Raw genomic sequence first — 12909 nt, 5'->3', positions numbered from 1 at the left:
CAAGTTCACGGCTTCATCAAAGGACCACAACGGTTGTATTCAGACCCTATTAGCAATTTTATCATCCAACCCTTCCACAAACCTAGCAATTTTTTGTTCGGGTTTCTCATTGATTTCACATTGCAAGGTGAGTTGTTCAAAGTCTCTAAGGTAGGACTCAAGGGGTTGCTGGTCTTGTTTAAGTTGGGTGAGTCTAATGAACATGTCTTGAGTATGGTCCTTAGGCACAAATTTCTCCATAAGTTTCTTTTTAAGCTTAACCCAAGACTTAATAGGTTCTTTACCCTCCCTTCTTCTTTGGTTCTTCACATTCTCATACCAAAGTCAAGCATAGCCCTTAAATTTTAAGATTGCAATTTTAAAAGACTTAGAATTCGAGTAGGCCTTAAACTCAAAGACTCTTTCTATGGTTCTAACCCAGTCTAGCAAATCGTCGGGGTCTAAACTACCATAAAAATCAGGAATTTCTACCTTTAAGTCTTTGTTGGGCTCCCTTTGAAAGCCTTCAAGCATGGACTCCTCCGAATCCGACATTGCTTCCTCCTCATGGTTCCTTGGTCTCTTCCTATCCCTATGACACTACGGCCTCTTCCCCTACCAGGAGGTGGTCCTCCGTCTCTTGGTGGTGTTGGAATGTTAGCCATTATAGCATTGAAGGAGTCTATCATTAGATCGCATTTCTCCGAGATTTGTGTTACTTGAGTCTCAATACCGGCTAGTCTTTCTTCACTCATGGTTGTTTTTGTGTTTGTGAATATGGTTTAAAGTTTAGTGAACTCACAAGAACGACTTCTTCCCAAGACTAACACACTAATGGAATTGTGTTAAACCTTGCTCTGATAACCAATTTGAAGTAAAACACTCAAGACTCGATTTTTGGATAAATAAGACTCGATTTGGACAGTGAAACGGACTGTTTAATTGTGATTAAAATGACTAAAATTGGACAAAAACTTTGTGACTCGTTTTTGAACACACGATTGGGCTGTCTGAAACCGCGAAGGAACACGATGGAATTGAGATTGCAAGTAATGATTAGAATTGAGTGACTTGGGATATGACTTAATCTATGCACTAAGCCACTAGATTAAGCCTAAGAGGAATCCAAGCACTAAGCAATAGAATCACTCATCTTTAAGCACTAAGCAATAGAGGGTTTTCCAGCACTAAGCAAAGAAGATTAGTAGAAAGCAAAATTTCTAACTTGTGTTTATCATTCATCAAATCTGAAAAATGCATGAGGAAAGCTTTGTTTTTATAGGCCAAGCCAAGCAATCCTCACCATCCATCTAACCTAGCATCTAACAGTCGAAAAGACCCCTATAATGCCGGTACAAAAGTGCTCTAAGACCTTACACAATGTTCTTACACAAGTTGAAAATTTAAATGAAAAAAAAGAAAAGTAAACTAATAAGGACAATGATTATTTGGACTCCTTGGAAGCTTCAAATGGTCCGGCCATCAAAGGATATAAGAGCTAGAGCATGTAAGAGGGACTAAAGAAGTTGTCTTGGGTGAATTGGGAAACTTGAAAGCGACCTTTGTCCTTGTTGTTGCAAACCGTGCAAAAGGGGCCACCCGGTTTTGTTATTTTTTCTCCCCTTGATTTGTTCCTTTCCAAGACAAAACACCCAGGTAAAAATACTCCAAACACTCCATAGAAGGTTTCTAGGCCATAAAATGCCCCACGTTCTTAAACGGATTTCGAATTGGACCCTATTTCGTGTGGGGTAATATCCGTATAAAACCCATAATTTGAAGGATTATAACGCAAATTTTATATGTAATTTATAGTCATAAAACGAAAAACATAATGAAACGATAAAGATCAAGGAATAACCTTCGGTCCTAGTGCAATAAGGCAATGAGAGATCAAAGTAGACCTCCTCCTAAATGATGCACCCAAGATTGTCCGAGAAATGCCCTTGTGCTAGAATGAATCCTCTAATTGCCTTGCAATATCGAGAGGATTGTTTTGTGAGTTTTAGTTGGATGAGAGATCCGAATTTTTGAGAGGCACTTTCTCAAAAACCCTAGAATTTTTACAAATGAAATGATTAGGTTAGAAGGGAGGAGAAACTCTCCCTTTTGTTCCCTCTCATTCGGCAAAACCGAAACCCACAAGGGGAAGTGGGCTTCCTTCCTCTTGGTTTTAACCGTGGTCCTGGTTCGTTAAATTCTAAATGTATATGATGCGGTTTCATTATAAATCATCATCGGTTATCGGATATTAAAGCATCAACTAATAACACGGATTAGTTGAATTATTAATACATGTCCGACAAAAGACAATATTGTATAATTATATTCAATATACATTTAATTAAATATAAAACGCTTATATTCAATTTACGAATTAACTGCTTAATTCGCCTTAGCCATTATTATTTAATCCGTATTAAATAAAATATCTCAACATCACATTTTGACTTATTATTAGTCAAATAACTCGGACTAACTGGTTAGTCAATTTTGGCATCTACATGACTGTATTTTCATACCGTCACATCTCTCAAACGTATCCTATAGGTGTGACTTTTAGGGACCAGTTGATCACCGCCATCTGTATGACAATAACGTCAAACTTATCTAGCAAGCCAACCGTTATTGATAAACGTGGATCAACTGATAATAATACCAAAAGTATGCCCTTTGATCCTTTTAGAGATTTATAAGTCCTTGCACTAACTGTTAAGGACACCAGCCCCAACATTTCGGTCAAGGGACCAAAACCGGGTACAAGCTTGCTTATTGTGGTTCGTTTTGCTTCAAATTTTGAAGTAAAACGAGAGTGTGGTCCTTAATCATCCCAAAATACGCCAAAAAACGCAGCAAAAACGACAACAATTGCAACATAATTTAAGACCGTCACAAATGACCCCAAAAACAAGAAATAAAAGAGACCTAAAACCGGGCTAGGGATAAGACGGTCCCGGAAACCGTTTGGCTTGTCCTCACCCTCACATTAGCAAGAGCAAATGAGAAAGGGAGGAAGAACCACGACCAAAAACAACAAACCCATCATACGACACAAAACAGGACCAAAATAACAAAACGAACAGTCAGACAGACCGTTTAATCACCATTGAAACAGGCTATTTTCATGTGTTTGTATTGTTTCGGTTTGGGGGATGTTTTGGAGGTTTTATTTGTGAGAAAGATAGAAATATACTCCCTCCGATTTTCTTTTATCTTTCCCTTTCTTTTGAGCACAAAAATTAAGAAAGGGGAAGAAAGAAGGAATAAAGTAGAATAAAGTATTGTAAGTTGTGAAATTTATAGGGGAGAAAAAATAATAAATAATAAAGAATAAATAATGAATAAAGAATAGATAAAGTAATGGGGGTTGTTGATCTTTTAGGAGAGAGAAATTAATAAAAAATGAATGAAACTTACCAAAAAAGGAAAGAGGGAAGATAATAGGAAATTGGAGGGAGTATAACTTAAACAAGATCACAAAGAATGTTAAAGCCTAGGATAATACTCTTCCAAAGCACTAAGCAAATGGATAGAGTCATTTCCAAGCACTAAGCAAAGGAGGTTGTTCAAGCACTAAGCAAAGAACTAAACAAAGGGATTTCAAAAACCTCTTAAATTCATTTATCATAAATCTCAATCTGATTTGTTACAAGGCAAATGAGCTCCTTTTGTAAAGACTCACAAAACATCTAGGCCATCCATCTAACAATAGATCCTAAGGCCATAAATTAAAGAGAAACAAAACAAAAATACAAAGTAGACAAAGTACAATAAACAAGGCAAAATGGGCAGCTCCTTGGACTGTTTGAACCGTGAAAAAGGGCTGCCATGATGATGTTTAAAGTTCCTTCCTTGCTTGGTATTTTGCTTGTATCAAAAGGGGACCATTTGATGTCGCTTTCGAATGGAATCTTTGCAATTTTGTGCTCATTTTTTCACCTTGGGAACCGGCTGCTTTGGCTCAAAATCTCGGTTGCCACATTCGTTTCAAACTCCCTTATTTGAGAAAAGCTTGACCTCAAACTTTTGCAGTTAAGAACATGGTATAACAAAAGACGATTTCAAAAAACAATTACAATTTCAGAAAAAAAATGTAGTATAGATGTTAAAGAGGGAGACAACAAGAGCCCATTCTAGTCAAGTATATAGCAAAGACCGAACCCTCTTGTTAGCCAACACGACCCGAGCAACACACAAATGCTCGAACCAAAGCTAACACTCACAAATCAAGCCGCGCCCAGATTTGAGAGGTCACACCCTAAAACACCAAGGACCACCATTTCTTAAGATCGTCTTGGTTTAAGAAAACACAAGAGGCGAAGCTCTGATACCATTTTGAAGTAAAACGAGAGTGTGGTCCTTAATCTGCCCAAAATAGGCCAAAAAACGCAGCAAAAACGACAACAATTACAACATAATTTAAGACCGTCACAAATGACCCCAAAAACAAGAAATAAAAGAGACCTAACACCGGGCTAGGGATAGGACGGTCCCGGAAACCGTTTGGCTTGTCCTCACCCTCACATTAGCAAGAGCAAATGAGAAAGAGAGGAAGAACCATGACCAAAAACAACAAACCCATCATAGGACACAAAACAGGACCAAAATAACAAAACGAATAGCCAGACGGACTGTTTAATCACCATTGAAACATGCTGTTTTCATGTGTTTGTATTGTTTTGATTTGGGGGCTGTTTTGGAGGTTTTATTTGTGAGAAAGATAGAAAGATATGACTTAAACAAGATCACAAAGCATGTTTAAGCCTAAGATAATACTCTTCCAAAGCACTAAGCAAATGGATAGAGTCATCTCCAAGCACTAAGCAAAGGAGGTTGTTCAAGCACTAAGCAAAGAACTAAACAAAGGGGTTTCTAAAACCTCTTAAATTCATTTCTCATAAATCTCAATCTAATTTGTTACAAGGCAAATGAGCTCCTTTTATAGAGACTCACAAAGCATCTAGGCCATCCATCTAACAATAGATCCTAAGGCCATAAATTAAAGAGAAACAAAACAAATATACAAAGTAGACAAAGTACAATAAACAAGGCAAAATGGACAGCTCCTTGGACTGTTTGAACCGTGAAAAAGGGCTGCCATGATGATGTTTAAAGTTCCTTCCTTGCTTGGCATTTTGCTTGTATCAAAAGGGGACCATTTAATGTCGTTTTTGAATGGAATCTTTGCAATTTTGTGCTCATCTTTTCACCTTGGGAACCGGCTGCTTTGGCTCAAAATCTCGGTTGCCACATTCGTTTCAAACTCCCTTTGTTGAGAAAAGTTTGTCCTCAAACTTTCGCGGTTAAGAACATGGTATAACAAAAGACGATTTCAAAAAACAATTATAATTTCAGAAAAAAAAATGTAGTATAGATGTTAAAGAGGGAGACAACAAGAGCCCATTCTATTCAAGCACATAACAAAGACCGAACCCTCTTGTTAGCCAACTCGACCCGAGCAACACACAAATGCTCGAACCAAAGCTAACACTCAAAAATAAAGCCGCGCTCATATTTGAGAGGTCACACCCTAAAACACCAAGGACCACCATTTCCCAAGATCGTCTTGGTTTAAGAAAATGCAAGAGCCGAAGCTCTGATACCATTTTGAAGTAAAACGAGAATGTGGTCCTTAATCATCCCAAAATAGGCCAAAAAACGCAGCATAAACGATAACAATTGCAACATAAATTAAGAACGTCACAAATGACCCCAAAAACAAGAAATAAAAGAGACCTAATACAGGGCTAGGGATATGACGGTCCCGAAAACCGTTTGGCTTGTCCTTAACCTCACATTAGCAAGAGCAAATGATAAAGGAGGAAGAACCACGACCAAAAACAACAAACCCATCATACGACACAAAACAGGACCAAAATAACAAAACGAATAGTCAGACGGACTGTTAATTCACCATTGAAACATGCTGTTTTCATGTGTTTGTATTGTTTCGGTTTGGGGGCTGCTTTGGAGGTTTTATTTGTGAGAAAAATAGAAAGATATGACTTAAACAAGATCACAAAGCATGTTTAAGCCTAGTATAATACTCTTCCAAAGAACTAATGATAAGACGGGTTTAGTACGGTATATAAATGTCGATTTGAGGGATTATTGGTAAAATAAGTGAGTTTTAACAGGTGAAATTGTGTTAATTCTCATTGAGAATGTTAATAGTATTTGGTGAAATTGTTGGCAAATTATGGGATTTAATGGAAATGAAGGAAATGTGGTCACCGGGCCACTAATGTAATCAGTCCCAAAGAATTGGAAGGCTAACAATTGAGGAGATAATAGGCAGATGGCCTTGTTCCCTTATGGCCCAACATGGAGAAACAAAAAGCAAAATATGTCACAATTGCACGTGGAGCAACATTTACGCAAGTTTCTGGACAGCAAGTCGCGCGGGTCTCGGTCGTAGGCGCGGGTCGCCCGTGTCTCAGCTCTACTCGTATTTTATTTCCTTTGTTTCCAACTTTCAGCTAGAGATATTATTATTATTAGTTATTATTATTAGGATATTACCATTCATATTATTTCATACAATAAGTGTAATTTGGGGAAAAACTCTCTTAGAACCCTAATTACTTTTGCTTAGAAATTATGAGGAACTAATCCTCCCTTTCTTGGATCGACAGATTGAAGCTATTGACTAATTAATTGTGAGATTGTTCTTTCTCTCTTTTATTTCTCAAGTATTGTTTATGTCTCTTGCTCGTATTTTATGATTATTGTTTCTTTTTGCTAATCTGATCAATTAGTAATTGTTTACTTTAATCTATTGCATGTTTAGAAATTGAATCCGTAATTGTTCAATTAATCTAGACTAAAGTAGCAAACTTTACCCTAATAATTTGTATGCGTTTCATCGTTATTAGGACGAAGTAGAGACTAGACATATAATTCGAATCGTTAACCGCGTGTGTTAAAGATCGTTATCTTTATTGCTTCCTTGGATTGTTAAAGCTGTTATTGGATTAAATCTAGATGTTTGGCTTAGATTGTTCAATAATTAGGGTCTTCTAGTATCGCGTTTCGAGTTAGTTGACTAAACTTAAGAGGAAAGGGAAACTTGTATTTCCACAATAAAGTGCTTGAGAGTAATCGAATTGAAGACAATCGAAGACCAATTAGTTTGTTGATAGTGGATGTTTGTTGAACCAAGACCTTTAATCATCTGAATTCATTTTATTTACCTGTTCCTTGTTTTATTAGTCATTAGCTTATTTAATCACAAAACCCCCCTATTATTGTTACTTGTACTCTTTACTTTTACATATTAATTACATCGTCTTCCCTGTGGATTCAACACCCGAGTTACCTCTACTATATAGTTAAGGTAATAGGATTTTATTACTTATTTTTGGGAGCATACGACTTCGGCTCACCAAATTTTGGCGCCGTTACCGGGGAAGGCAATAGTTAATTTGTGTGTTTTGTAGTATAGAGTCTTGGTTTTGTTTTATTTTTGTTTATGCATAATACCCGTTCTACTAACCATCCACTCGAGCCTTACAACTCAGAGATTGAGCGGACACTTTTCAGGTTGAAGCATATCAGTGGGAGTCAGTTAGTTGTTTTTGAGCACCCAGATTCCAAGGAGGATTTACACTCTAATTCAGATACGTCGAAATTTCTATTACCACTGAGAATATGGCCCAAGAGACCCGTACATTAAAGGAGCTCACAGCTCCAAATCTTGTTGTTCAGCCATTATGCATCACTTTTCCAGCATTGGATGATGGAGTTACCTTTGAACTGAAATCTGGATTGATACATCAATTACCGAGTTTCAGTGGGACGAGTATTGAGGATCCGAATAAGCATCTTTCGGACTTTCGTATTGTGTGCACCGGTATGAAGCCAGTTGATGTCACAGATGAGCAATTAAAATTGAGAGCCTTTCCTTTCTCCTTGAAAGGCAATGCGAGAGACTGGTTAATAAACTATCTACCACCGACGAGTATCACTACTTGGATAGGTATGAAGAAAGCATTCTTGGAGAAGTATTTTCCGCCTTCTCGATCAGCTCAACTGAAAAGAGCCATCAGTAATATTGAGCAGCAAGACGGAGAAACTTTGTGCGAGTACCTTGAAAAGTTTAAGCAGTTATGTGCCAGTTGCCCCTACCATGGTTACTCCGAACATGATCTCATAATGTAATTTTGTGGTGGACTGAACCAAGATGACCGTCGTATGATTCATTCTGCTTGTGGAGGAAATATAGCCAACAATAATCCAGATGAAGCTTGTGAGGTTATCACAAAGCTAGCTGAGACCTCTAGACAGTTTGAGAGAAGACCTTCATGGAGAGGAGTGAGTGCTATGGGTGTTAATCCTGGCTTGGAAGAAAAGGTTGATAATATTGCTTCCACGCTTCGTGATATGTTATCTGGCAGACAAATGGTTGTTATTTGTGGTATATGCTCTACTAAGGGTCATCCGAGCGATTTGTGCCCTCAAATGCAAGAGGGTGATTCTCAGTCGGTGAATGGTGTATGAGAGAGTATTCCAAACAAGAAATGAGATCCATACTCTAATACTTATAATGAAGGATGGAAAGTTCGTCCCAACTTTCGTTGGGGAAATTCTCAAGCTAACTCATCATCTGGCCCTCCTAGAGGTCAGTTTATTATGCGACTACAAGAGCAACCCTCCGTACCTCAGGCACCACCACAAGATACACCGAGCTCATCAATGTCTACTGAGGACATGATTCGGGCTCTTACCATAAGTGTCACTCAAGATAAAGCAGAAAATAAGCAAAATTTCAAGAATCTTGAGAATCAAGTTAGTCAATTGGCTACTGCGGTCAATCGGCTGGAAGCTAAACAATCGGGTGCTTTACCATCTCAAACAGTTCTGAATCCTAGAGAGAATGTGAGTGTTGTGTCATTGAGAAATTGTAGACAATTGGTGGAGATTGAAAAGCCAAAAGCTAAGCCTAAGGTGGTGACTATTCAAGAAGAAGAGGAGTTAGTGGTGGAAGATGATAAGCTACTGAAAGATGGAGGAGAAGAAGATGCATATAATTCAAAGGAGGTGACACCATCCATGCCTTCATATGAGCCACTGCCACCTTTTCCTGAGGCTTTGAAGGACACAAGAAAGAAGGAGCCTGACACTGATATTTACGAAACCTTTCGTAAATGCGAGGTAAATTTTCCTTTACTTGATTTTATTAAGAGTGTTCCTAGGTATGTAAAGTTTTTAAAAGAACTATGTACAATTAAAAGAAATAAAAAGGAACGTAGTTTGAAAAAGCCCAAGGGTAAAGCTAGTGAATTTGTGTCAGCTTTGTTTAAGAGTAAGACTCCTCCTAAGTGTAGTGATCCGGGTGTCTTTACTATACCTTGCACTATAGGTGATATACGGTTTGAAAGAGCCATGTTAGATCTAGGAGCATCGATAAATGTCATTCCCTTCCATGTTTATGAGTCTCTTAAGCTTGGTCCTTTAAAGAGTACTAGGGTGGTAGTCCAACTTGCTAATAGGTCTAGTGTTCACCCTAGGGGAGTAGTAGAGAATGTAGTATAGATGTTAAAGAGGGAGACAACAAGAGCCCATTCTAGTCAAGCACATAGCAAAGACCGAACCCTCTTATTAGCCAACTCGACCCAAGCAACACACAAATGCTCCAACAAAAGCTAACACTCACAAATCAAGCCGCGCCCAGATTTGAGAGGTCACACCCTAAAACACCAAGGACCACCATTTCCCAAGATCGTCTTAGTTTAAAAAAACTCAAGAGCCGATCCACAGATACCATTTTGAAGTAAAACGATAGTGTGGTTCTTAATCAGCCCAAAATATGCCAAAAAACGCAGCAAAAATGACAACAATTGCAACATAAATTAAGACCGTCACAAATGACCCCAAAAACAAGAAATAAAAGAGACCTAAAATCGGGCTATGGATAGGACGGTCCCGGAAACCGTTTGGCTTGTCCTTACCCTCACATTAGCAAGAGCAAATGAGAAAGGGAGGAAGAACCACGACTAAAAACAACAAACCCATCACACAACATAAAACAGGACCAAAATAACAAAACGAACAGTCAGAGGGAATGTATAATCACCATTGAAACATGCTGTTTTCATGTGTTTGTATTGTTTCGGTTTGGGGGCTATTTTGGAGGTTTTATTTGTGAGAAATATAGAAATATATGACTTAAACAAGATCACAAAACATGTTTAAGCCTAGGATAATACTCTTCCAAAGCACTAAGAAAATGGATAGAGTCATCTACAGGCACTAAGCAAAGGAGGTTGTTCAAGCACTAAGCAAAGAACTAAACAAAGGGGTTTCAAAAACCTCTTAAATTCATTTCTCATAAACCTCAATCTGATTTGTCACAAGGCAAATGAGCTCCTTTTATCGAGACTCACAAAGCATCTAGGCCATCCATCTAACAATAGATCCTAAGGCCATAAATTAAAGAGAAACAAAACAAAAATACAAAGTAGACAAAGTACAATAAACAAGGCAAAATGGACAGCTCCTTGGACTGCCATGATTATGTTTAAAGTTCCTTCCTTGCTTGGCATTTTGCTTGTATCAAAAGGGGACCATTTGATGTTGCTTTCGAATGGAATCTTTGCAATTTTGTGCTCATCTTTTCACCTTGGGAACCGGCTGCTTTGGCCCAAAATCTCGGTTGCCACATCATTTCAAGGGGGCTATACCCAAGGTATTTTTTGTGAAATACAATCTTTTGGTTAATTGGGCTCTTAAAGCTACAAAAGAAACTGCTGCAACTACAATCAAATGTCTTAGGGGTCAGTCAAGATAGTCATGAGTTGGCTAATGAAGTCGCTGTTGGTAGGTTTGGTTCATGTAGGATGATGAGGGTAAAGGTTGACTCAAGCTGGGAAAACTCTTATGCGGCGACTTTTGGTTGGGTAGCCTTTGGAGGGTCGGGGGACTTATTCTTTGAAGGAAGTGTGAAAGGTCGGGCGGAGTCTCCTCTACAAGCCAAGGCTTTGGGGGTTAAAGAGGTTCTCCAATGGGCCTGTGGACGTGGGATTCTCCACCTTGAAGTCTCCTCTGATTGCCTTCAACTTCTGCTGTAGTGGGCCGGAAAGGAAGACTAGCACTACCTTATTAAAGGAATCCTCGAGGATATTTCTTCATTATCTGCTTCTTTTCATTGTTTGTGTTTTAGCTATGTGTGTAAGAACCTAAATGTTGAGGCACATCGACTTGCTCGGAGGCGATGCAGACATCATAGGAATCTCTCTTGTCGGCTGCCAAAAAAAATAAAAATAAAAATAAAAATAAATAGGAATTGTTTTGATCTAGATGGATGGTACCCAGGGGCAGTCCATTGGGGGTTTAATTCAATTCTATGAACCAGGGCCCAAAGGGCCTCCGTACTTTAGTAAAATTCCACAGTTAAAGTACATAATGTATCAGTTGTCACTCGTTCGACTACTAGGTGTGACATTTTTTTCCACTTAGTTTGTTTTGTGGACCTCACCTTTTTGTTTCTTTATTAAATGTTTAACTGGACTATTATCCTTCTTTATTAATTTTTTATTGTTTTTTAGGTAGACTATTGGTTAAAACTTTAAACTATTATTCTTTTATTTTGTACTTTGTCTTTTCTCAAACTTTATATTGCATATTTCCTTAAGTTATAGGATAAGACTATCTCATACGTAATACGGTCCATTTTAATAAAATAAGAGTATTCATTTAATTCTACTAATCAGTAGTCTTTTTACATAATGAGACCGTCTCACAGTATAAGCTCGTCTTATGCGATAGTTACGGTCACATTTCATATTATATAAGACAAAGATGATTGTTTCGTTCCATATCATCGATCTAATGTCTGAATATTTGAGCTAGTTTGAATGTCTGAATATTTGAGTTTGAATTTTTGAGTTTTCTTGCTTAGTCGGCACGTATTTGTTGTGCTTGTTAACTTCTTATGATATGAATTTCACGAGGTTTTCAAAGAGAATTCCAGAGCTTTCAATTTCTTCTCCTTTCTTCGATTTTTTCTTTCTCTATCCCTTCCAATGACAAAGCTTTGGCTATTTATAAAGAAAAGTTGGGCTTTTCTCGAGCTTCTACTCGCAGTCTCATTTTTAGGCTTGTTTTCGATTTTAACCCAATTTGACTTCTGTCATGTTCCAAATAACTCAGAATGACCTAAATTTGATTTTAAAGGGACAAAAATATTTAAATTGAGTAATGTATTTATTATTAATTCAAATTAATTAATTTCTGTATTTTAGACACTCAAATAATTTTTTAGTGCCTACAAATTGCCCCCTCGAGACTTTGTCATGTACACTTTCAAAGTGGTTCATCGTGGCAGAGTCTTGATCGATTTTTTTTTATTTGACTTGGAAGTCGACGGGAATTCATCATGTTCTATCAGCAACATTGTTTTGTGTCACCCTATCATTCTAACTTGGAAGATGACCGGCTGCCCCCTTCATGTGATGTTTGTGTCACCCTATAATTTTGTAACTTTGACGGATGACACTTATATTTACGTTACTCTGGTAATTTCGTAACCTTGACGAATGACACTTGAATTTACGCCAACCTAGTAATATTATAATCTTGACGGATGACACTCGAATTTTCGTCACTCTGGTAATTTCGTAACCTTAGGGGCAACACCTGGATTCATGTTTGCCTCGCAATGTCTTGTTTATTACTTTGAGCATATTTTCACCTCATTGCTAAGAAATTTTTAAAACAATATAATGTTTAGCTCCCCTTAATTAATAACTGATGTGAACATTATTTGCGCACATTTAGTCCCCTAATTGAACCTATTTTGCATACTTTTATAACATTCTATGGCCATTTTATCCGTCAAAACCTTCCTATTTGCTTTTCTATCGCATTTCATATGTTTTGTAGAAAAGGAGATAATAAGGCGGAAATTCCCGTCTTTCGTGCATATTTGGA

General features: G+C 37.7%; 1 protein-coding gene across 1 annotated transcript; it reads left to right on the top strand.

Annotated features, from left to right (window-relative positions):
• Positions 1–7629: 7629 nt before the first annotated feature.
• Positions 7630–11048, top strand: LOC141655428 (uncharacterized). Its single transcript, XM_074462509.1, has 4 exons — positions 7630–8110; positions 8162–8395; positions 8531–9504; positions 10713–11048. The coding sequence occupies exons 1-4, from the start codon at positions 7630–7632 to the stop codon at positions 11046–11048; spliced, it is 2025 nt and encodes a 674-aa protein (XP_074318610.1).
• The last annotated feature ends 1861 nt before the right edge of the window (positions 11049–12909 follow it).

The sequence above is a fragment of the Silene latifolia genome, chromosome 5 (assembly GCF_048544455.1).
Source record: "Silene latifolia isolate original U9 population chromosome 5, ASM4854445v1, whole genome shotgun sequence".
In the NCBI taxonomy this organism is placed as follows: domain Eukaryota; kingdom Viridiplantae; phylum Streptophyta; class Magnoliopsida; order Caryophyllales; family Caryophyllaceae; genus Silene; species Silene latifolia.
The sequence above is the reverse complement of the archived record's forward strand: the minus strand, read 5'-3'. Positions and strand labels throughout refer to the sequence as shown.